At 46.4% G+C, this 27,009-nt stretch overlaps 1 protein-coding gene across 1 annotated transcript in view; it reads left to right on the top strand.

The window, feature by feature from the left end:
• LOC146830288 (E3 ubiquitin-protein ligase TRIM39-like) overlaps positions 1-27,009 on the top strand; it is a 155,333-nt gene that overhangs the window by 92,583 nt on the left and 35,741 nt on the right. The window contains exon 4 of the mRNA XM_085604476.1: positions 11,540-11,562. Within this exon, the coding sequence (XP_085460602.1) occupies positions 11,540-11,562 (23 nt within the window). The remainder of the gene's footprint in view (positions 1-11,539; positions 11,563-27,009) is intronic.

The raw sequence follows: 27,009 nt of genomic DNA, 5'->3' as shown, positions 1-27,009 counted from the left end.
GTCCCGCGCTGGCTCCAATCCCAGCGCGGCAGTGCCTGTGACGTAGTGGGGGTGTCCCCGAGGTTCCCGGGCCGGCGGTGATCCTCACTTGGCAGGCAATGAGGGGTAGGCTCCCTTGGAATTCAAAACACAACGCAGGGTGGGCACCCATGATTAAATAAAAATAAGTGTGATGGCACCCGCAATTGCAGCATGACGTGGGTCCTGGGCTCACTGTGCCACTGGAATCAAGCTATCCTGGCTGAAGAGGAGTGAAACCCTGTAACTGGTCCTAGGATGCTTGTTTCCGGTCCAGGGAGGACCTGGCTTGGCAGTTCGGGCTGGACTGTTCCCATGAGGCACAGGGTCAAGACTGATTTGCATATGGCCAGGTCTAAACTGAGGAGGCATGGTGAGCAAAAGAATGATGGATTTAACCCAGATCTCTTGACTGGGGGTCAATGTTTTGATTTGTTCTGCATTCCGTCCATCAACTGTGTGTCTTTTCCAACCTAAAGAAAAGCACAAGGTTAAGGAGGAACTTATGGCACCTACTACCGCCCTTCCCAGTAAGCTCCCGTTAGGACCCGGCTCACCAAGCAGAGAAGATCTGGATTTGCTGTGTGAGTCAGGAGTCTTATTAGATGCAAACTAACTCCAGGCATGCACTGAGCCAACAGTAACTCCGAAAAAACCTACAGCATCGATCCCGGACGCTAAGTGGAAAAGCAGCACCGCAGCTTCATTCACGGCCCGTACCGGGCCCCACTCAGGTCGAAACAGCAGCAAACGGTCTCTGATCACCGACTTTCTAAAAATTGCCACCAAATCTACCTCGGAAAACCAATACTTCAATGACTCCAAGACTCTGAAAGTAAAAATCTCAACTCACCCCACCATAGATTCTGCAAGTGAGGCCCCCACGAGCACCTCACGTGACAGAACCAACATAAGAAGCGAGACCGACAGGAGCGGTCCCCAGACCAACGGATGGGTAGCTATGCCCAAAGCATCCATCGTAGTCCCAAATCTTCAAACTTTATCATCAAAAGCTCTCTACCCCCCAGATCTACATCAAAGGCCAAAGACTCTAGTCATCGAGGCACAAATCCATCATCACTTCCAGTCCTCTCAGTCCCTCTCAGCCCCTCCCTGCTTGCAGTCACTATTTATACATTCATCAGACCCCCAGGATCCTAAAAGACGCAAGGATGGTGCCCCTACTTACCAAACATAATGAGTCCATTCTGCAATTTGATCACGCTATCAGGTGGCCCACACCCTGAAGCGCAAAAGTCCACCAACCCTAATACAAACAGCAGAGACAAGGCCGAACAATCTTCAAACCTGCTGGAAGCTACACAATACAAAGGCCAGAATTTCAGCCAATCTGAATTACTGGAGGAGTCGTTCATCCAGTTTGAAACACATAGATCCATCCCTTAGACGTCACCCCTTCAAATCAAGGACCCAAGTAAAAAGGACCAATCCGGCAGGTGCCCTGGACATCATAGCGATCCGCTTCCAGCCCTCCTAAGCAACAGGCAACACCACACTCAGGCTCTCTCCGGTGAATCCAGTTGTTCCCCAACATCTTTCTGCTCAATAACTTTGATACAATCGGTAAAGCCATGACCCTCCACGCTGACAAGCTAGATACTCAAGTAGATCTTTTAAACATTCTAACAATTCACGTTCAGGGGGTCGAACAAAAACTACACCGCTTTAACGAGATGATCACGAAGGTGCAGCAAGACCGAGACACCATATACCAATCGTGCCACTGCCATTGCACTCAAATCATTGATAAACTAGCCGTTGTTCCAACATTACTGACAGACCTCCTGGGTACTACCAGGGAAGCCCTATTAAATATCTCTCCCAAAGCTGGGAAAGTACTCGAGGCCCCACGGGAAAAGGCAACGGCATGCTCCAGCCACATGGATGGACAAATTATTGGCAGCATGGGCACCTCCCCAACACCAATACAAGCAAATACACCTGCACCCACGGCCGCAAGCGCCTGTGATAACTCTTAACGTTTTGGCCTCCCAATCCTTAGACAACTGCGATCCGTCACCAGGAAGGCTGTCTAAAGGAAATAAGCCATTAACCAAGAGGGAGAAAAAACACCTCAGAAAAGCGTGAAAAGTAAACAACCAAGACAGTCAATTAACGCAACCTCTGTCAAACCTGAACAGGGAAGGAAACAAAGTGAAAACGATGAAGTCTCAAACTGTCTGGAAGCAAAAAGCAACAAGGAACCTTCAACTTCCCCATCTGACACCCCCACTACACCTAGTAGCCCAAACTACATCAAAAAGGTACAACCGTCGTCAGATAAACTAGGAAAGAGAAACAACGGGCCCGATTCACAGAACAAACTTAAGACAAAATCCTAAACTTAGTACCATTTTGGTATTCACAGAATGCACTTACTACTTATGGTATTCACAGAATGAACTTACTACTTTTGCGATTCACAGAATAAACTTACTACTTTTGCTATTCACAGAATGGATTTAAGACTACTAACTTTACGTCCGCACTCGGGCCAGAAATTCCGGCCCGGAGGCGGGGCTTCCGGCCCGGAGGCGGGGCTTCCGGCCCGGAGGCGGGGCTTCCGGCCCGAAGGTGGGGATTCCGGCCAGTGGCGGAGATTTAAAATCTCCACCACTGGGCCGGAAGCTCCGCCTCCGGGCCGGAAGCCCCGCCTCCGGGCCGGAAGCCCCGCCTCCGGGCCGGAAGCTCCACCTCCGGGCCGGAATTTCCGGCCCGAGTGCGGACGTAAAGTTAGTAGTCTTAAATCCATTCTGTGAATAGCAAAAAGTAGTAAGTTTATTTTGTGAATCGCAAAAGTAGTAAATTCATTCTGTGAATACCAGGAGTAGTAAGTGCATTCTGTGAATACCAAAATGGTACTAAGTTTAGGATTTTGTCTTAAGTTTGTTCTGTGAATCGGGCCCAACATCTTAATACCTCGGTCACACAAACAGCAAAACTCGTATCCCCACCCAGGATTGAAATGAAAGAAATAAGCATATTGTGCCCCAGAGAAGTCAACATGATCAAGGACAACGCCCGGAAAGACTGCTGCAAACCTGAGATAAACGACAAGCCGAGCCCGGAAAGCAATGACATCACCAACATAAGGGTCAACGAAATTCACACTCAAAACAACACCAACGTCTCTCCGCATCTGCCTTTGACGTACTCAGGGCCCAAAGGGGCCGCTAACACAATGGTAAGGGTTGCTGATCACGTGCCGCAGCATGACCCCTTTCTAAACAATAAAAACTGGCTTTTATTCCTCACTACGTCTCAAGGGGCAACCACGACATCCTCAACAGAAGCGTTCTGTTAAAACTATTTAAAGCTCTCCCTCCCTTGAGCCACATTAATACTAGGGATATTGACAGTATAGAGTTTAAACAGAACCCACATTCCACGGAATTACAAGAATCAACTACTGCTACGTTTACAGACTCCCTCTTCATCGAGCAAATCTGGCAGCAGAGGGACCCTCTCAAAAAGTGGGGCATCAAGTTAAAAAAGATCAACCCTCCGTGCTATTCCAGCCCACTACACCCGTCTATACCCTCAGCGGGCTTGTTAAAAGGTGCCAAAGGCCCGGTTAACTGCAGCCCTCTATCAGGTATAGTTTCTAAGGCGAGGACAATCACAATCACCTTTGCTCACCCTGAAGCAAGGCAGTCAACTGGACCTCGGCACTCAAACACAGCCGGTACCTCCCAAGCCAGAGCATGAAAAAACCTACATGTTGCCACTAATCCACTCAAGGGCTACAAATCTGCTCCTGGAACGTGTTTGGCCTCAGCATGAAACTAGAAGATCCAGACTTTATGGAGTTCATCATACAGTACAATATACTCCTCTTACAGGAAACATGGCTAACAAATTCTACACCCCTAGTCGGCTACAAGGAATTCCTGAATCCAGCTAAGAAGGGGACTAACCAAGGGAGAGCAAAAGGGGGTCTCTCCACTTTTATTTCGACTGACATTTCCGGACTCGACTCTACCATAGACCTCGATTCCCCCTGGTTGCAATGCGTTAAACTTGACACTCCACCTTTTACCAGTCTGCTGATCATGAACATTTACATCCACCCTGCACTCAAACAAAAAAGGGAAAGTATTGATCATTTACTAGCCTCACTTGCCACACTAAAACTTGCCTACCCTGATGCCAACACCATTCTGTCAGGGGACTTCAAAATGAATAAACTGCAAGAGACAAAATGCACCAGGGGACACACTCAGGCCCCAATTCGACATGACACCCTTGGCAAGAGATGTGCAGTTCGCCTGCATGACTTTTCAATGCTCATGCTCAATGGTCAAAGCCTGACAGACTGCCCTGCTGCATACACAAGGGTCACTCAAAAGTCAGCTTCAACCATCGACTACACTCTTATGAATCACAACCTCGCCCCCCACACCATGAATTTTCAAATCTTGGATAGAGCAGAGAGCGACCATCAACCACAATCCTTCACGCTCTTAAGAAAAATGGCAAATCCAATCCGTGTTAACGCAACGCCACAACAACTGCTTTGCCATACCCTCAAACGCCTCATATGGAAAAAGGACAATATACGCGACTTCATGGGTACCTGCACTAGTATTTTGGAGAAATCCAAAACAGAACCATCAAGCATCCTGGCCTGGGAATCATTCATCAGAGAACTAAATCAAAAACGCTCTAATCAAGCAACCGGCAGAAAAGCAGGAAAATCTTTAGGGGCAAGATGGTTTACTAAAAGCCTCAGAACTCAAAAACAACAATTGAATAAATATTTATGACAATTAAGAACTCGGGGCTCACCCTCCTCCCAAGACCTCCTGCTTCGAATCTCTAAAGCCAGAAAAGATCTTAAAAGAGACATAAAGGAGGCCAAGAAAGCATTCAAAGAACACCTTTGGGCAAAACTCCATTACTCTTGTAAATAAAGAGACTCCAAGCTTTTCAGGGAATTTATTAACCAGCTAACCAACGTCAGAAAACTCGGACATCATGGAGGACACATGGAGAGCCCAAATTGAATCACTATACAATGACATTCCATCCCCAGGCATCGCTGACTGTGGCTTCCAAACAAGGAACGGAGTTGCTGCCCGTGTTCTAGTAAAACACGACTCCCCTTCTGATCTACAAGACTTTCCTCCGCGGATCCTTAACAAGCAAGTTTTAAAAATAATAAAAAACTTAAGAACCAAGGGTGCCCCAGGGCCCAACGGGCTCCCAAATGCCTTGTTTCGGCACAATCCACTACTGGGGGCGAACCATCTGACTCCTCTTTATTTGGACGTTTTAGCCTCCAGCACAATCCCCAATTGCTGAAGGGGAAGTATTCTAAGCCCAATATACAAGTCAGGTTCTCCTTCTGACCCTTCAAATTATAGATTGATCACGTTAATCGATGTGGAGGCAAAAATATATACGCATCGAACCTGCTGGCAGATTTAGAGGACTGGGCGGCTCAAATAAACCTTATTCCCCATACGCAAACTGGATTTAGGGCTGGGATGGGCACTCTCACGAACATTTCTGTTGTAACCCTCCTAGCCAACCAAGCCCTCGCAAAATTAAGGCCACTGTACGCATGTTTCATCGACCTAAAAGCGGCCTTTGACAAAGTCTCGGGAGCCACGCTATGGGCAAAAATGCACAACTGGGGGGTTCCAGCCAAGTTGTTGGAGGCTATAATCAACTTGTATTCTCAGACGTGGGTCCAGATCAGGAAAGGAGACGGGCTCAGTATAACTAATAAGATCACTACTCTTAACGGGTTAAAACAAGGGTGTGTGCTGGCACCCTGCCTTTTTAACATATACATTGCTGACCTGGATGAGCTCCTCCGGTCAATTCAATCCGACCCCCCAAAACCTGGCAAAATACCTACACCTAGCCTGCACTACGTGGATGATATCGTCTTTCTAATGCGAATGTCAGTAGGTTTGCAACGACTAATCACCATACTTGGAGCTTACACCACCTCGGTCCAATTAACCATCAATCACCAAAAAACGAAGATGATGCGCTTTGTCAAACACCACAAAACAGACCGTGAATTCATTTGAACCTCGGACAAGCGACCCCTGACTGAGGTGGACTCGTACAAATACCTAGGCTTTCAAATTGAGCGTAACCTTAACTTCAAGACACTTCTGGACCAAGGTGGCACAAAATCCAAACAGCTGCAGTTCGCCTTTAAAATCTTAAAAAACAAGCTTGCAGGCTGTTCTACCTGTCATCTACTAAAGGTTATCGCAGAAAAATTCCTTCCCTCCACCTCATATGGTACAGAAATCGTGAACGGCAAAGACGCCACAGGTTTGAACCTAGCTCAATCAATTCTTTTCAAGAAACTGTTTTCAATCCCTGGCCATACTCCGCAAGCTCAAATTCGACTAGAATATGGTCTAAGAAACCAGATCCCCGATAGACAAGGTGCACTAGTCAAGTACTATTGGAGGATGCGGGACGCAGAGGACAACACACTCGCTCATCATTGTTGGGTAGAGATTGAAAACCAAGCCAGCCTTAATAATTCAATCTTCAAAGTTCTGAAGGCCTCGCTCTCGGTACTGCAGCTAGAAGAGGCCTGGCTTACTGCTCCTACCTACCCCGGCTTTAAATCTGTGGTCAACACAGTCATGAAACGGTATTCTTTATCATTAGGTAAAACAGCCCTAGCTAAAAAAAATCCCATGCCTGGACCGTGATACAGACATACCAGAGGCTGCAACCCCACCCTTATTAGCCAGATGATTTCCCTCATCAGAAAAAGTTTTTCTTCACTCTACTAAGGCTTGGGTCGTATCCATCAAAGGACCTAACCCCGAAATGGAAATACCCATGGCAATCAAAGGAATGCCACCTATGCGGAGCAGGGGATGAGTCCTTACTGCATCTAATATGCATCTGCCCTACCCTAGCAGAATCACACAAAACGGTCCTTCGGGAGGTCTCCAGGAAGGTATAAATAAGAACTTGTAGAGCTGCAGTGATTCATTGTCTCGGGGCTCATCAATCCCACTGTCCTGCCGTGCTATAAACTTTCTGAAAGAGGCTGCAAAAGAACTGGACAAAACAGAATCCGCCAACCAACTCAAGTAGTTCCAGAACATTCAGCTTCGAAATCCTTCTATTGCACTGCTTGCACGCTTTAATATTTTTAAAAATACTGCTTCTTGCCTTCCGATCATCTTCTATGTGCTTTGCATCATTTAAAGAAAACAAAAATATGTATATTTTATGTATGTTTTACCCATGGTTGTTTTCCAGTCCTTTCATGATTTTTTTCATGAAATCAAATAAAAGTACATTTGACTGACTGACTGACTGGCAATCGATATTCTATCAGTGTACCAGTGGGAGGGCAGTGTAGAAACCAAATCTCTCAATTCCTAGGCTGATGCAAAGTTCTGAGTGGATAGAGGAATGCCTCCGCTCTCTGCGTGAAGACACCTTCATCCCATTAATATGAATTTCCTCACCAGCATCCAGACATTCTTGCACTTAGATGCAAGTTGAGTCCCTTCAAGTCCCTGGGAATGATAATTTCTAAAGACACACTGATTAGTTTGAAGCTGAATATCTAAGCCTTAGCCATCTAACTCAGTTATCATATGTCCCCTGGAGCAATATGCTGGTGCAGGATGCTTCATTCAAAATAGTGGCCCTACCCAAGGTGCTTTATATTTAGCAAAAGTATCACTACGAAATACCACTGGAATGGCTCTCTAAGCTACAGACCACGCTAAATAACTATATATGGGTAGAGCCCCCCCAGAGTAGCACATAACAAGTGCATTCGCCACTATATGATAGGGAATTGCGACAGCAGATATAAGTTAGGTTACTGGGCTGCTCAGTTGCTTTAAATAATCAAACAGATTTTTGGGGATAGATGAGATCCAGCAATAATATTAGAGGAAACATTCTTTGGCAGAAACAGACCACCAGCCAACATGCCAGCAGTGACAGCAACACCATTAGACTGTTGGCATGAGGCATTGAAGTGGATGGCATGGGATAAGAATGTAAAGTAAGAAATTATGCTTTGGCATGGGACGTTGTTAAACTAAGAATCGGGAACTGAAGGGGTCGGGATCTCAAAACAGAGGGATATATGGTTGCACAATCATATGCTATCATTTGAACAGTTGACTCTGATTATGACTTGCACAAAACCCATTTTTATTGGTATCTGCAACTACTATTTGCCCATGAAAAGTACAAGGACAGTCTGAACCCGACCCCAGAGCTCAATCCACTTGAACCTGAACTTACTATGGAGAAACTTGGACAGAGGAAGGGGCTGAGTGGGAAGTGGGTGCTAGATTTGGGCTAATTGGTGAGAAAGACTGGGTGGAGGCCAAAATGGCAGCTAGACAGTTGGTCATCCTGACCTGACATATCTAATTCAAATACTTTCACAGAGTCTATTACATCCCTGAGTGACTATGGAAGACAAGGAAAGGTAAAGACCCAGACCGCTTAAGATGCTGGCCAGTCAGTGGTTCCTTCTTGAATGTCATATGGAAGTGACCCATTATTGAGAGATACTGGACCAAAATCCTTGACACATTGGAAGCGGTGGTTGGAATAACAGTACAAAGAGACCCCAAGACGGTGGTATTTGGAGTGTTTTGTGATTGGGATGGACTATGGGGTGCAAAGCCAGCTGATGAACTTTGGCTGCATTATTGCTAAGTGAGATATCGCCTGTTAGTTGAGGCCACAAGAGGCCCCTCCCTTTACTGAATATCTCATAAGAATGTATTATTGCTCTGTTACTGAGGAGTTGGGGTACATGACAATGGTATGCCCACAGAAACATACACAGATTTGGGGAGCTTGGTGGGACCTTTTTTATTATAATCAGACACTTACCAGCAAGAACCATTCCCACTTTTTGAATATTAGGTACTGGTTTAATGCCTCTGAAAGTGCACTGAGGCCTGCTAACGCACCCCAGTGTATTTGCTCTGGCCCTTAAAGGGGTATTTTTAATTGCCTATACCCAATTGGCATAGGTTAACTTTCTTCAGTGCCTGTAAGTTAAAAAGTGTCCTTCCTGGCCTGCAGCGCTTACTGTGCCACCATGCGTGTGACAAAGTAAAACATGCCTCCCAGCCTATCACTTCAGACTGGTAGAACAGTCTTAAATTGCTAACTCGATATTGCCATTTAAGCTAAAGAAAAAGTCCAGACCTCCCTTTCTAATATATCTAAGTCACCCCTAAGGTAGGCCTGCCGAGTCCTATGGCAGGGTGCTGTTTAATAAAAAGTAGGACATGTGTTTTTATGTGTCCAGTATACACCCCAAATTGTCGTTTTTACTGTGGAAAGACTAGTAGCCTCATTGACAAGTACAAGGTTATATGCTGACAACTCAGCTGTGCTAACTTCTGAATGGGACCATTAAAGTTGGTACTTCAAGGTATCAAAACAACATAATTGTTATATTAAACCTGACTAGATGCCCAAGTCGAATTGAATGTAGTACTTGAGTGAAAGGCAACTTTAGAAAGTTCCTACTCTGTTGCCCAAATTTTCGGGTGACCATTCGCAGTTATTGGCCTCAAGAGAGCATTTTGCCATCCTGGAGAGAAGTGTGAACGACTCCCAGGAACAAACAACAAGCGCATGCCATGGGAAGAGGTGTGAATCATTTCCTAGCAGGAAAGCCAAACAGGATGGGAGACCAAATGGCACGTTTCAAAGGGGAGGTCACTTTTGAAGAACAGAGAGTGTACGCACAAAGAAGAGACTGCTGTTTTGATCTGGAAGACCAGCTTGCAGCAGGGACAGAAAGGTAAAAATAGTTGCCAAACTTTTTTTTGCGTGGGCATGTAGGTAGCCACACCTTTAGGGTGGGCTACCAAGCTCCACACACTTGGAGAAGGGTTCCATCATCTCGGGAGTTGGGAGAAAAGTGAATGCTGGGATTGCTGGATGCCACACTTTACAGGAAGCTGTTTGGATATAGCAAAGAGAGGGTGCAGCTACATTTGGACTGCAATTGCTGATCCTTGGGCAAGCAAAGATAGGGCTGTTTTTGTGGTGCCCTGCTTGAGGAGGAGCCATCCCTGAGCCCCACACAAAAGAAGAGACTCCAAGAGTCAGTTTGATGGCTTCTTGTTCCAGCACCAGGGCCAAAGCTCAGGAAGCCGTCCATGGCAACTTAGTGCCCACAAATTGCAGGCATGGAGACCGAGCCACAACCCTCAAGAATTCCATCCATATCCGTTGGACCTGGGAGAGTTCAGTTTGGTCGCCCAGAAGGAAAGTTATTTCAAACCATTATTATTGCAACCAGAAACCAGTGGGTCAGTGGCAAATGGATTTTGGCTAAACTCAATCCGGACTTGAAGGACATCGACCCATTGAGCCAAAATCATCCCACCATGTCTGTTGACAGAGGAGTGGCCATAGGAAGGCCCCCATAACCGGACTGACATCTGCAACATTCTTTAGCATCTTCATTCTCCTGCATCCTTTGCATCAGAACCCCTCTATTAAAGTCAATGGCAAGTTGCAGTTAACGCTGAAACTGAACTGGAGACTGCGTTTATTGGAAGCTATCTGTTCCATGGTACTTTGTTAGTCCACTTGACCTGCTCCCTGCCGGAGTTGTTCAATCAAAGTAACTGGAAGGGACCACATTCAACTTTGTCAAAGTTTGGTAAAAGTTTCCAAAAGATTTCTAAGCCACGTTATCATGGTGCATACCAATGCTTGTTTGTGGTTGAGTGAAAAGCTCTGATTTATTGTTTCTTCAAGTATTTATATCTCCAGAAACCTCCAGAAATTTGCTTCATTTTGGTGTATATAGAAATATAATTTATTTTTATAAATTGAAGTTGGATTTCTTGAGAGTTGTGTTTCTTTCTTATTCAATTGATGTGGTACTTCTTAATGCTTTGCACTTGTTCCTTTGTTTAAGCTTGACCGCTTGAAGCTACAGTTACCCAGGGTTAAGCTAAGGTTTTACAAACGAGCCTGACTGGATGCAAGACAGAGTGGTGAGTGTATTACATGGAGAGGTCGCACAACCACACCATGAAATACACCCCATTTCGTCACAATATACTTTACTGGTCAATATTCTTTTTAGAAATATTGTAGGTGCCTAAGATTGACAAAGTTGTGTTTACAAACATGTAACAACTGCTACGTAAAAGTTGAAAATGACAATAAACAGAAATTTAACATAATTGACTAACTTGCCTGCATGCTAAAATACTTCAAAATGGCCCGTGTGGTACTTACCTGCATGGTAAAGGGAACATACTGCTTTGTCATGCCATCCCATTCAGAACATCACATAATGAGCTTTGTTGTATGACTTCAAAATATCCCAGACTATCCTTATGGAGTGGGCAGTGGTTTCCCAATGTCTTTTCAGGAATGGTTATAAGCATTTAATGAAGCTTGGGTTTACAACGTGTCTTGCACCTAAACTGTTTAAGTATGTAACATCTGCTGTGAAATCTCACTTACTTGTGTCTCTTCCTCTGATTTGCAGGATGTCACAAGCACCTTGAGCAGGTAAGACTGCATTTATTGTCGTTGTGTCATGTGTGTAAGGAGGAGGTCTGGCTGCTTTCTGTAAAGGTCATATTCACAAAGGTAAATGTACATGGTAGTAAATGTACACGTGCAAATTTGGTCTTACACTTTGAGGTAACTTTAATACTATTGGCTATCCACAATTTCTCAGTGTAAAGTTACTACTAAGTGAACTTACATGTGCCCACTCCTAGAATCAGGGGGTGGAGCCTAATTTACAACTTCATGGTTATTAAAGTAACTTTCACACATAGGCTGAGGTAGGCCACTATCGCAACCAGAGGGGCAGAGAGCTCATTATGGTAAAGTAAAGGGAAGTAGTAAAAAATGTATTAAACTGAAAAACAAATTATGGAAAATATTTTTAAGTGACATATAAATGTACATTAATTATATATTTATTTTAAAAGGATGTTACGATATTTTATGATCAAATAATATTATGGGGCCGATTCCGATCCGGGTCGGAAAGCACTCCTACCGAGCCGGACTCGGAGTGTTTTCTGACCGAGTCAGAGTCCTGCAGTCTGACCGAGCGAGTACAATGCGGCCGTATGTGCCCGGACTCGGTTCGGTCGGACTCCCATAGAAGTCAATGGGAGCCGGTCGCACGACGCGTACATGGGCTCTAATTGACTGAATGGGTACGTCGTGGACAAGTGTGCCCCTACAGTGGGTACGCATCGGTGCCATCCGCACCGTACATGCCTGTGTTGGGGAGACCCATGCGTCTCCCCCTGTGTCCGATTCGTAGAGCTGCGGGTGACAGGAGGTCAGACACAGACCCCCAAATGCAACCACCCGGACGATTTGCGAGCCAGACACTCCGACTCGCACCGGCTGTCCGACGCGTGCATCGTACTGGCTCGGTCGTGAATCGCATCCATTGCACGCCATGGTTAGCTTATGACCGAGACGTACGGAGCGGTTCGGACCCAGAAACGACTCGGTCGGTGAATTTCACGTAGCTCTCATCGTACTTGCTCGCTCGTACAGCTGTACGAGTCGGGCGAAAAACACGCGTACGGCTCGCAGTTTTTCCAGCCGGATCGCGTTCGGTGCCCTTCCGACCCGGATCAGAATCGGCCCCTTAATTGTTATGTATCTATTTTTTTAACATTAAATTATAATTATATATATTTTTACAAAGTAAAAATAAAGACATTTATTTTCACAAGTTCTTCCTACAGGGTTCTACTGTAAGTTCTTGCCTCCACTATTTTATACGAGAGTGCATTGCAGTATTAGGGGCGGTCTGAATCTAATAGCTAAGATGAGTAATGCACCCATTGTAATGATCTGTTTTTGACCTCATGGTCACAGGTTCAAATCCTGGCAGATCTACTCTGCCTTTCATCCTTCTGTGGTTGATAAAATAAGTATTATTGAGTCACAATACACATATGATATTTCAGCCTCAAGATGCCCTTCAGGGTGAAAATATGGTTTACGAATTTGCATCTTATGTGTGTTGGGGTACATTTACAACTGTTTAAGGTCCTACAGTAACTATAGAAGAGCAGTTTGAGAATAGCAATGGGTGTACGCTTTTGTGGGTGGGTGAATGTCCCCCCCCATAAACCCCAACTCACCAGTTTCTAAACTCCTTCCATTTTGTGGCAAGTATTCCTAATTTTTCAGCCACATCCCCTATCCCTCCCACATTTACTACGGAAATGTTGTTGTATGTGTGCAGCGATCTCTGCAATCCAGGCGGCGATCTCTGCACAGAAAAGATTGGAGCCGCTTGTAGGTTCGGAAAGAGAACTTTGTAGTACATAAGCAGCGCTATCATAGTGGTACTAAACATACTAAAAGTGTAGTATGAACAGGACTCCACGACTGGGAAGAGGCAGACAGAAGGGGAAAGTGAGAAGAAAGAAACAGTAAAAGAGAGACGGTGGCCCAGATTTATCATAGGATTACGTAGCCCTTGCACTCAAGGTGACGCCAGGGCAACACAGCCCTTAAGTCATATTTACAAAGCCATGCAAGGCCCCCTTGTGTGGCCCTGCATGGTTTGGCAAATCCAAAGTAACGCAAACCAGCACAAGTCACTCCCTTGATAGATATGGTGCAATCCTGCCCTCTCCGATTGATACCTTGATAGATATGGTGCAATCCTGCCCTCTCCGATTGATACCTTGATAGATATGGTGCAATCCTGCCCTCTCCGATTGATACCTTGATAGATATGGTGCAATCCTGCCCTCTCCGATTGATACCTTGATAGATACGGTGCAATCCTGCCCTCTCCGATTGATGCCTTGGTAGATATGGTGCAATCCTGCCCTCTCCGATTGATACCTTGGTAGATATGGTGCAATCCTGCCCTCTCCAATTGATACCTTGATAGATATGGTGCAATCCTGCCCTCTCCGATTGATACCTTGATAGATATGGTGCAATCCTGCCCTCTCCGATTGATACCTTGATAGATATGGTGCAATCCTGCCCTCTCCGATTGATGCAGTGCAGCAAGTTGTGGTACTGGATTGCGCACCTCCGAATTTGGATAAATCTGGTCCTGGGGGGAGATTTATCTGAGGATTGCATGGTCTTTGTTTCATGCAAGGTGAAATATGGTCAACGTAATCCTTAAAACAGATTTAACAAGCCATGCAAGCCCCCCTATCATGGCCCATTGACACTTGGTAAATCCATAGTAATTCACAGGAATGTTATCACTGCCTTGTGCTCCTCTGCGTCAGGGAGGCGTTGCATGAGTTAATGCATGGTTGTTCACACGCATCCACTCATCTATTTTGGCACGTTCCCAGATTTACCAAAACTGGTAAACCTGGGAATGCAATAAAATTGTACGCCTTTCTGACAAAGGCGTAACGTAGAGAAATAGCTTTATTTATCCTTTTAGTTTCCTCTAAGTGTGCTGCATTCAGCATTCTGCCTGTAAAGGTTGTTTTTATGCATGAAGGTCTCCCTTCGTGCTCCAAAACAATCATGCCTGCAATGCAGGCACACTTGCACCATGGCCCGAGTGTGCCTGCTTTGGCACTAATCAGCCACAATTGCACCAGCAGAAGGAGAGGGCAGGAATGCACAATATCTTGATAGTTTGGAGGTTGTCACAAAAAGGGACAGGAAAAGCCCTGGGGAAATGGACATGTTCGGTGGGAGAGGATGCTTGGGTAGATTACCTGGAAGAAGTTTACAATAAAGATACTGTAATCTCTCAGAGCCCAATAAACCTTAATGAGGAAATAAAGAAGTTTTCAGCACCATTAATTAAGAAGACAATTGAGTCACTAAAAATGACAAGGGCAGCCGGGCCAGACAATCTACCTGCAGTAATAACAAAAACCAATGTTGCTTGGCGGACCAGCTGGCTCTATCCCCTTTTGCAGAAAATCCTCCTGACAGGATGTTTCCCGGATAGCTGGAAGGCAGCGTTTATTAAACCTATGCATACAAATGTGAGCATCCCCTCCCTGAAAGCTATCGGTAAAAAAACCTGCTGGATGTGAGTGGGAAAGCCTTTTCAAATATCCCTCTGGGGATGCTGAAGGTATGGGCAAAAGCAAACTCAGCAATTCCCCTAGAGCAAGGAGGTTTCAAAGGGGGGACACGACAACAGACCATTGCTTTAGATCATGGACTCTAGCCAGGAAATCAATAGAGCACTGTGGTGGATTACACTGCTGTTTGGTGGATTTTTGCTCCACATTTGACTCTGCTGATCGGGCCTTGCTATGGGAGGTGCTAATAAGATATTGCTCCGGCCCATTTGAGTATCTCGCAATTATCTACTGGAACCCACTCTGGTCAGATGGACCTTTTTACTTGCCCAATAGCGTGGAGGGAAAAACACAATTATCAAAATTACTGTCCGCAATTTGCCATAATCAAGGACTCGAGACTTAATCTCTTGGCTCTCTGGTTTTTATTATCAGCATGAAGATTTGCAGATACAAAGTCCTCAATACGAGGCACAACATGTACATAGGCACTAACACAAAAGCTACTCTACGGAGAATCCGCATACGGCTAAAAATAACTAAAAGTACAATCTCTAAAAGCATGAGGTAGAACACCACCAAGCAAATGTCGATACTAGGGACACTGAACCATACCATCTCTGTCCCTACTCTGCACTAGATGACATCCCTACTTAGCAATCCCTTGAGACCCTCATCGAATAAAAGGTGTCAGAGTGAAACTTCATAAGAAGACTTCACTTAGAGAGCTGGTCTAAGTTGCCCCCTCTATCTCTTCGCCTAGCCTTCCTCTGCTCAGGGCTGCTCTGATCTGCCTCCACCCCCGGGGCGCTGTCCCTAATACAGAACCCCAAATCCCAGAACACGCCCTTTGCGCCTCCTCTTCTCCGGGGTCGTCTTTCAGTAAATTTCCACAGAGCGCTGTCCAGTTCCATCGTCCATCGCTTGGCCTTGAGTCCCAGACGCCATCCGCACTAGGAGTTACGATTGGCACATTCCAATACACTCCCATGTCTGGCTTTTACTACATAAGTCAATTTGTGAACAAAGAGCTTCTCTACTAACGAGCAACTGTCCTTGCACCTGGGGTGAGATCATGCAAAGCAGACATTCTTCACATCTTTTAAGTTGCAATTTACTACAGCCTAAAACCTCTACTGGAATAAATCCTTTTTGGCCTATTGCCCTTGGCTAACATAAGAAAATACCAGGCCTTTCGCCTCAACGATATATGCGAATTCTGGCCACTACTTCGGTTACACAAGCAGGTTTCAATCACAGTATTGACATTTACGTCTTTCTTTCATGTGTGGTCAAGCTAAACAAACTACAGACACGAAGTCTAGGGTGCACATTTCTAACACCACATTACATTTCACATAAACTAAACTCTATACATTTCTCCAATACGTTTACAATGGGCTTGTACATAGCTAACACTTCTATTAAAATCGATATAGGTTATACAATTCGTAATACATTGCACACAAGATACCTGAGCACACATTTGATTATATGCGGGTGCCGACTAACAGTGAGTATAATGCACCCCTACAATTTTCAAACTTTTAAGCGCTACATCAGTTCCCCCCTTTGATGACATCCGTCATCACACCATTACATTTCTCTTCTTTAGAACTGATTTAAACCGCGCTAGTCATAACTTTACCATGTCGAACTCCCTCTAGTTTCTTAAGACTCTCATATTGCTGCTCCTGGAGCTTCGCCATCCTTTTCTCGTTTGCCTTAAGAGCCCTCTCAACCTTGCCTCCTTGATACCACTTCCATGCCTTCACGCATCCCCACAAACAAATCACGCAAACCACAGCAATAATAATCGGCTTCAACACTGATCCCAGAAATCCTCTTCCCAAATTCGCAAACCAAGTTCCCACTCTTCCAAAGCCTAATCCAATCTTCTCCCACACATTCTCCTCCGTCAAATCCATAATCTCCTTGTGAATAGTCGTGATGTTGTCTATGTACTTCCCTATCTCCTTCGTGTTGTCTGGAATATATGTGCAGCATTCCTGAACCTTCAATATTTTGCAGACTCCGCCCTCTTTGGCTAATAACACATCTAAAGCAAGGCGATTCTGCATAACCATATTCCGTATCGACAACATCTCTCCAGCCACCAACAACAAAGATCTCGCCGTGTTCATAGACAACTCATCAACCACAGTCGCCAACCTCCTGATCTTCACATCATTCAACACCACACCCATACTAGGTATCATTGCTCCGTATATGTCCCCAATCACTGCACCAGCGTTCGTAGCCCTACGTTTCCTGGACTGTCGCTTCGTCTCTAACAACTCCAAGTCCTCGGTGTGATAGATCTTCGGGAATATGATAGCCAAATAGCATATGCCATACCAATTCGCAGGTAGTCTGACATAAGCATTCTTCCCACATACATAATATACTGTCGGAATTACCTCTACTGGACCTACCATAAAATTCTTAGCAGAAGCTTCCACTGTGAAAGTCTGAGAACAAGTGCTATGTCCGACTGCGACCTTATCCGTATCGGATTGAGGCCGCCCAATACACAAATTCCCTCTCTGTACCTCATCTAACGCTATTGGTCCATAACTTCCCTTGGATCTGTGAGCCCTCTCCTCGTCTGTCCAATCTACTGGGCTATCTCCGGTGTGTCGTGTCTGGGTCAACTTTCTGTATCTGTCCTCTACCTGATCTATGAATTTCTTCTCTATCTCAGATAACGCACATGTCAGGTTATTCCTGTGAGCATGCGCCGTATCCAACTTCATAGTCGGTCTAAAATACTTCAGGAGTCTGTCCTCTTTCTTGCTAGAATCATATTTGTTCAAATGCTTGATTGCTGGAACTTCAGGAAGTACCGTGTCAAAATTTGAAAAGAAATACTCGAACTGTCTCCTGTCATAAAATAAACTGAGTAATAAACTACAAGAAATCCCATATGTCAATGGGAGATGATGATACTTGATACCCTCATCCACTGAAGCAGGCAACTGCATACACACATAGCAATCCTTCACATCCATCGCATCAACATACTCATACAGCAACCTTGCATACGCATTGAGCTTAAAATCACCCCTCGATAAATCCATGTGGAGTCTGCGATCATCCCTCATCTTCGATGTTTCCTGTTCCCTGATACTGACACCACTCTGCCCTGGGGTAATAGGTGTAGGTGCTCCCTGAACCTTCCCCTCTTGCCTGTGAGCCACCATGTATGAACTTATCACTACCGCAAATATGGTGACTATCACAACTCCTACCAATGTGCCTATTATCAATTTAGCCCTACGATGTGGGTTTGCAGGATCTGCCATCTTCGGAATGTACTCAGCGTCCAATACAGTCTCTGAAAGGGTATGTCTCTTTCTCATCAGTGTCTCTTTCGTGAACTTTAGGCAAACCTCCCTAACTTTTCTTCGTTCTATAACGGAAAAATCCCTAAATTTATTCTTCTTCCGCTCGGATCTAGGTTATCTTCTTCTCTGCTTGCAACCTTCTCAAATCAATCTAACATAAGCGCTGGTCCCAACAGCTCCAAGACTCCCTGCAATATTTCGAGCTTAAGAATGATCAGTTCTTGTGGATCTGGCACAGTCGTGAACGTCGGGAACTCCAAATTGTCCAAGATCATACCTCGAATGACACTTAGGAATGGCGGACTCGGAATATGAATCGTCAAAATTCCTTCGATCTCCAATCCCGGAACCTTCAGCAACACTTCCACCCTCTGGAGCGGGACACTGTTGACCAATGTCATCGACCTCAACCTTCCCGTGCTCGGTAACCCTGGCATCAGTCACTTGATATGCCCACTCGGGTGAAGCGTACTTCCGACTTGGCACTCTTGTTCTCTTTGATCTTCTCACACCTTGAGGATTCTCCTCATCCCCTGATTCTTCTTCTGGTTCTTCCGAAACTGGTGCAAGGTCTGTGTCCGGAGCCAACCTCAGGTTTACCCGGTTCTGTCTTGCGGGCCAAACCCTTTCTGCTTCGGTGGCACCTCCGGTCTTCTCCCCGATACCCTGTGCACTGACTTCCTCTTCTTCGCCTGAACTCGATTCTGTACTACCCACTGCACCTCTTGCTATTTCGCCGGTTTCTGGGTCAGTACTTCTTTCACGTTCTTCCTCAACTCGATTCAGTGCACCCTCAGCCGCTTCAGCAACCCTTACAGCTTGACTGGCCCTCTCAGGAGGCTCTGTCGGCTCACTGGGATCTTTGTTCTCGAGAGGGGCTGTGTCTTCCAAGGGTGCTGGAACTCTACGGGTATGAGAAGCATGCACCCAGTTCGGTAAACCTCCACACTTGACAGCTGTGTTCGTGACAAGGATCACTTGGAAAGGGCCGCGCCACCTAGCATCCAAACAACTCTTCCTCACGTGCTTTCGGACTAGGACCCAATCGCCTGGGTCCAAGTCGTGGCACCGGTCACTCGCAGCTGGAACCGTTGCTGTCTGCACCTGCTGAGACACAGAACGGACCACGTCAGCAAGGCCTTTACAATAGTCCAGGATCATATCATCAGTGATATTTATCAGAGCAGTAGCAGGTATTGCAGGCAAACGCATCGCTCTTCCCATGAGGATTTCATGGGGTGACAACCCAGTCCTTCTATCAGGCACACTTCGGAGGCTCATAAGGACCAAAGGTAATGCGTCAGGCCATTTCAGAGACGTAGACGAACACACTTTCGCCATCCGAGCCTTCAGAGTTCCATTCACCTGCTCCACTATCCCTGAAGCTTCTGGTCTATAGCTACAGTGTAACTTCTGATCTATATTCAAAGCAGCACACAGCAACTTCATAACTTCGCTGTGGAAATGAGTTCCTCTGTCCGATTCAAAGGACGTCGGGAACCCGTACCTTGGAATGAGTTCTCTCAATAGTAGTTTTGCTACCGTGAGCGTGTCACATCTACGTGTAGGGTATGCCTCCACCCACCTGGAAAAGACACATACTATCACTAATATGTACCTCAACCCATTACACTTCGGCATTTCGACAAAATCCAACTGCATCCTATTGAAAGGTCCCCCTGACCTCCCTATGTGGCTCAACGTCACAGCAGTTCTTTTCCCTACATTCATCTGTTGACAAGTGATACACCTCTGGCACACAGTTTCAGCCACTGCACGAAACTTCGGATGGTACCAAGTCTGACGAAACACTCTCATCATGGCATCCCTACCCAGATGTACGGCACCATGTATCAACCTCGCCATGGGGTTCAACAAACTTTCCGGCAACACTGCTCGTCCATCATTCGAAACCCATATATCCACATCTCCCTTCTCACATCCAGCTTGTATCCAACTGTCACGTTCCTGATCCGAGACCCCTTCCTGAAGCTGTTTCAGTTCCTCCCATGAGTCTGCCATTGCTAACATCTGACCGTACACCACCTCCTCCCCAGTTTCCTCGACGTGGGTCTCAGTGAAGTTGTATCCCTGTTCTGCACAAAATCGGGCTACTTCATCAGCGTAGTTATTTCCCAACGAGACGAAATCATTTCCCTTTGTGTGGGCAGCACATTTAACAACAGCAATTTCATCAGGACCTTGCAATGCCTTTAACAGTTTCCGTACATGTTCACCATTTCTTATAGGAGAACCTGAAGACGTCATAAACCCTCTCTGGGACCATAGCTGTCCGAAGTCATGAACCACACCAAACCCATACTGGCTGTCCGTGTAAATAGTTACACGGATCTTGTCGGCTGCCAAACAGGCACGAGTCAAAGCAATAAGCTCAGCCACCTGCGCGGAGTGTACTCCTTCTAAACAAGCGGCTTCAACCACACCCGTAATAGTGCATACAGCAAACGCTGCTCTCAATCGACCGACACTGTCTCTTAAACATGAGCCGTCCACAAAGAAAATCTCATCTGACTCTGGGAGCGGTTCATCGACAATGTCAGGTCTCGGTTTGGTGCATAGTTCAGTCACATCGAGACAATCATGGTCCTCACAATCTTCATTATCATCTATAATTGGAACAGGTAACAATGTAGCAGGATTTAAAACAGCACACCTCTTCAATGTCACATTGTCGGCTGCAAGGATAACTTGCTCATAACGAGTCAGCCTATTATTCGTGAGGTGCTGCGTTTTAGTCCTAGTCATCAACAGTTCAACAGAATGTGGCACATGTACAGTAAGAGGATGACCCATCACAATGCTCTCACATCTCTCGATGCTGACACCTGTTGCCGCAACGGATCTGAGACATCCGGGCAACGCAGAAGCTACTGGATCTAAAGTAGCTGAGAAATAAGCAACTGGTCTACGGACACCTCCATGATTCTGGGTTAACACTGCTAATGCGCAACCTTCTCTTTCGCAGCAGAACAATGCAAATGCCTTGTTGTAATCCGGCATTCCCAACGCAGGAGCGCTACATAAGGCTTCTCTCAGCCTCAGAAATGATTTCAAACAGTCGTCGTCCCATGGTACCGGATCACTTACATCCTTTCGCGTCAGCCGCTGTAAAGGCTTCGCTTCAAAGGAAAAGTTTGGGATCCACTGGCGGCAATAACCCACCATTCCCAAAAACATTCTAACTTCCCTCTGCGTCGAGGGAACTGGCATTCTCAGAATCGCATCAATGCGATCTGGAGACACCTTCCTTTTACCCTTCTCAATTCTGTGCCCCAAATACTGTACCTCAGGTAAACAGTATTGCAGCTTGTTTGGAGACACCTTGTGACCGTTCTCTCCCAGGAAGTTCAACAATGCAATGGTATCGACCTTGCAAGCGTCTTCTGTCTCTGACGCAACAAGCAGGTCGTCAATGTATTGCACCAAAACAGAGTTCTTCGGCAACACAAGACCTTCAAGATTCTTCTTTAAGAGCTGATTAAAAATTGACGGGCTCTCCGTATACCCCTGTGGGATCCGACACCACGTTAATATACGATTCTCTAGCCTAAATGCAAAAAGAAATCTACTCTCTTCATGTAGGGGAATCGAAAAGAATGCCTGACACAAGTCAATCACTGTGAACCATCCAGCTTCGCATGGGATCTGGAACAGTATCACAGATGGATTCGGTACCACTGGACAACATGGAACAACTATGTCGTTTATTTTCCGCAGGTCTTGCACTATCCTGAACTTCCCACTTGGTTTCTGCAGCCCCATAATGGGTGAATTACATGGACTACCCATGATCTCCACCAGTATTCCCTGCCTAATCATAGACTCAATCACAGGTTTAATCCCTGCAATTGTTTCAGGCGACAGTTTATACTGAGGTGTTCTCGGGAATTCTGCGTTTGGCTTAACCTGTATCTTCACTGGTTCCACTCCCCTGACTAAGCCGATCTCCTCTCCGCTTAGATCCCACACATCGGTCGATACAGACTCCCTCAAATCCTGTGGAAGCTCCTCCACTGTCAAAGCCGGGTACATTTCCACGCACACCCGCTGATTTGCAACCTTAAAGGTCGCGTCATCATCTCTTGTCTGTACCTCTACTCCTTTCGGGGTACAGTAGATTGTGCAATTGAGCTTACACAATAAGTCTCTTCCCAACAAACAAACAGGACTAGAATCGCACACCACGAACTGATGTCGATCCCTAAAGTTTCCTATCCTGACTGGAATCGGTTCCGTTAAGGGGCTCACTAGCCTCTTGTTCGCAACTCCAACCAAAAAGGTAGTCGGGCGTCCATCGAGTTCTGCTTCCACAAAGGGTCCTCTCTGATCTACCTCTAGAATAGCCCTAAGGAGGCAATCATCATCCTGACCTAAACTTAGCTGCGCTAGCAAATCTGCATCCCTCTCCTCTCCTACTTCGAACATGGGCATCTGCAAATAAGTCCGAGCTCCCTGCTGTATGTTCTGCATCCGGGGTGGCTGGGGAACCTGCACCTGCGAGACGCCGGTCCCCCCTTGCATCATTCTCGGTACAGTCACCGTCTGTACCTGTTCCGCCCCAGGGACCTGACCCATTCCTCCCTCCATCTGCGGCTGATTATAGGGGTTCAAGGGACACTCGCGCCTCCAATGTCCCACCTGGTGACACTGGTGACAAGCTGTCGTCTTCTTCAAGATTGCTACATCTATGCCTGTCCTAGGGTCAACGGGCCTCGGCCTTCCCTGACCCTGCGCGTTCTGATTCCCTGTCTGATAATTTCCCTGTCTCCGCCCCACCTGACCCCCATTCGGCGGTCCCTGAGCAGCTTGCATCTGAATGAGCAATAGGTTATCCTTCATCTTCTTGTGCTTGGACTCAATCTCATCCGTGCAGTACCTGGCGTACCGCAAGATCTCATCTACAGGCTTATTCTGCCAACAGATCAAATGCTGCTGTATCATAAGACTGACCTCGGGCTTCAAACCCAGCACGAACTTAGACACAAACTGTCCCATGTCCTTCGTTTCCAGCTCATCTAAACCACTGTACTGCTTAAAAGCCTTCAAAAGTCTCTCATAGAATTCATGTACTGTCTCCTTTGGCTCCTGCACTGTCCTATCTATCTTCACCCAATCGATGTCTTGGGGTGAAACCTTCGATTTCAGCCAGGTAATTACCTTATCGTACAGCCTCATTACCACGGGCGACGGACCATTTGTAACTATGTTCCTATCAGGCTCATAGTCCGGCCAATCAACAGCAATTTTACATGCGTTCCACAGATCTCCCGGAACCACGATATCGAATAAGGTGTTCAGATCTATCCACAACACCTTCGAAATCTTAACGAAGCGCTCAACTTGCTTGTACCACTCTGCAGGCTTCTCCCTGAGCCTGGGAAAATCATTCGTAAATGATGCCAAATCCCCCCTGCTCCATGGTACATGCACGTATCCTCCATTCGCCACCTCTCTCAAGGGAAGGATCTTTACCTCCTGCAAATCTCCTTCAGAGCTCCCTCCCTTCGCTCCTCTAGAATTCTTTTTCCTAGCCCATTTCTCTTGCCATTTGTCAAGCATCAGCCATATTCTCATAGCTACAATCAGTTCCCTAGTATGTGACCTTAGACCAACAACTCTTTTCTCTTCCAATTCCCGCTCGGTACAATGCATCCTATGGCTCCCTTGTAATGCTCTAGTCTTGGATAGATCCACCCCATATTCTCTAGCCAAACCCGCCAGTTTCTCATGTGCCGCTCGTGCTTTCCGAGTCACATCTTTTGCTACAAAAAGCAATTCATCCGGAGTATATGCCACTACTCTCTCAAGAGGTAGATTCCCATATATTATTTCATCCGCCTCTGCTTTAAGTCTTACTACATCTATCATTCCTGCCTTCAAGGCCCCTTTCAACACCTGACAACTTGCTCCACATCCCTCATCATACTCGCATTCCGGCTCCTGCTCTCTCCTTTCTTCTGGTAGTTCTATGGGAGCAGAATGGCTCGTAAAGGCAACTGGGGTTGTCCCCGCTCGGCCCATATTCCAGCTCATTTGCTTCTTTGGCGGTACCCATGACCCTGAATCTGATCTCGACTCCATCAGAGTCCTCGGCCTCACCGGTCTCTCGTCCTCTTCGCCCCTAGATGTGTCTGACACCGCTGCTAATGGTGTACTCCATTGTACAGGGCTTGGAGGTCGGGCCGTTGCCCCTTCCAACTCACTTTCCCCGCTTTCTCTCCTTGTTCTTTCTGCCACTCGTTCTGACCTCTCTCTTTCCTCTGATTCCGGACTGTATATCGACACAATCGGTCCAATAGTGACCGGTACCCTTAAGGCATCCGGTAACCTCATCTCTCGTCCAATCCTTCCACTGGTCTCCGACTGACCCTGTGAACTCGCTGTTTCAAACGAAACCAACCCTTCCACTCGGGTCTCAGGCTGGATTGTTACCCTCCTAGAGTCTCCCCTCTCACCCCACCTATCATCCTCTTCATCTGGATTATAAGGGGGTGGTCTCTCGTCTAGCAATCTTTGCAATACCCCATCATCAGAATCACTATCTTCCTCTTTCTGTGCTCTCCCATGCCTTATCCCAGTCTCCTCCATTAGCGCGGGATACAGTTTCGCTTCCTCAATTGTCTGCACTCTCCATCTTTTCTCCGCTGCGTCCCACTTGGCATCCTGAAATGCCCTAATCGACTTCCTCATTCTCTCCTGACTTCTTCCCTTTTCCTTATCATGCGCTGCTCTTATCCACGCATGTAATGCTTCGAACTGTGCTGGTCTTGGCAAGGGTTTTAAGGACCCCATCACCGTCTTCAGTTGGTACAGCACTGCTAGTCTAAATGAGCCGTACCTCGGGAAAGCTAATTCCCCTTCACCTTGTGTCACCTTGTGCCAATTCTCAATCCAAACTATAGTATGTAACCCCACATTCTGTGCCATGTAATGTGCCGGGGTATCCTCGGGAGGGGCTTCTTCTCCCCCACGAACAACCACATGCTTATCGCCTCTACACAACTCTCGCAAAGCCCTAAGGCACTTCATAATGACCAAATTCGATCTCGCTCTCTATTTACTTCTTGCTCCCGAATCCTCCAATAACAGCGCGACTCACACCAACCGGCCTATCACAGCGCGACACCCTCTGACGTCACCTTCCTTCGTTCGCAGCAGTTCCCTTCTCCAAAACTCGTTTCACGCTTACTCACGTCCCATTCACACACTGAAATAACCGATTAAGTTACTTCTCTGGCTGTCCGTCCACAGCCTCTGACTGTTCGTCCACAGTCTCTCGACTTTGTTGACCTCGATTGGCGCCCGTCTGCCCCGTACGGCCAGACGACTCGCCTCTGATAGGTTACTAACACTCCGATCTGCACACCACAACCCACGACCAGCGTTAAGTTGCCATACACACACGCATTCGCTCCCCCATATCTCGGTCCAGGTGATTGATGGTACCTCACGATCTCCTTTGGGTGGTCAACAAAATCTATCTCAGGTGTCTTCTACACCACAATTCCCGGGCTGCGCGCGCTCACAGCCTGATCTCACAATCACACGACATACACAACAACTCCGCAAGACATCACACAACAAATCAACACCGCAATCTACAACATCTCATTTTCATACTCACTCCTGGAACTGCTGCTTTCTGCCGCACCGCTACTCGCCGTCGATGCTCATCTGCTGCCGTCTGCTGCTCGCCATCTGATGATTCAGCATCACTTATCGTCTCTTGGGCCTCAAGGGTCACTTATCCTTATCTAATCTTCCCTCGCTATCAGTAAGAAACCATCCTCGTTTGCTACCAACTGCTCCGGCCCATTTGAGTATCTCGCAATTATCTACTGGAACCCACTCTGGTCAGATGGACCTTTTTACTTGCCCAATAGCGTGGAGGGAAAAACACAATTATCAAAATTACTGTCCGCAATTTGCCATAATCAAGGACTCGAGACTTAATCTCTTGGCTCTCTGGTTTTTATTATCAGCATGAAGATTTGCAGATACAAAGTCCTCAATACGAGGCACAACATGTACATAGGCACTAACACAAAAGCTACTCTACGGAGAATCCGCATACGGCTAAAAATAACTAAAAGTACAATCTCTAAAAGCATGAGGTAGAACACCACCAAGCAAATGTCGATACTAGGGACACTGAACCATACCATCTCTGTCCCTACTCTGCACTAGATGACATCCCTACTTAGCAATCCCTTGAGACCCTCATCGAATAAAAGGTGTCAGAGTGAAACTTCATAAGAAGACTTCACTTAGAGAGCTGGTCTAAGTTGCCCCCTCTATCTCTTCGCCTAGCCTTCCTCTGCTCAGGGCTGCTCTGATCTGCCTCCACCCCCGGGGCGCTGTCCCTAATACAGAACCCCAAATCCCAGAACACGCCCTTTGCGCCTCCTCTTCTCCGGGGTCGTCTTTCAGTAAATTTCCACAGAGCGCTGTCCAGTTCCATCGTCCATCGCTTGGCCTTGAGTCCCAGACGCCATCCGCACTAGGAGTTACGATTGGCACATTCCAATACACTCCCATGTCTGGCTTTTACTACATAAGTCAATTTGTGAACAAAGAGCTTC

This window comes from Triturus cristatus, chromosome 5_1 (genome assembly GCF_964204655.1).
Source record: "Triturus cristatus chromosome 5_1, aTriCri1.1, whole genome shotgun sequence".
NCBI classification, from domain to species: Eukaryota; Metazoa; Chordata; class Amphibia; order Caudata; family Salamandridae; genus Triturus; species Triturus cristatus.
Note: the sequence above shows the minus strand (reverse complement) of the source record. Positions and strands in the feature narration are given on the sequence as shown.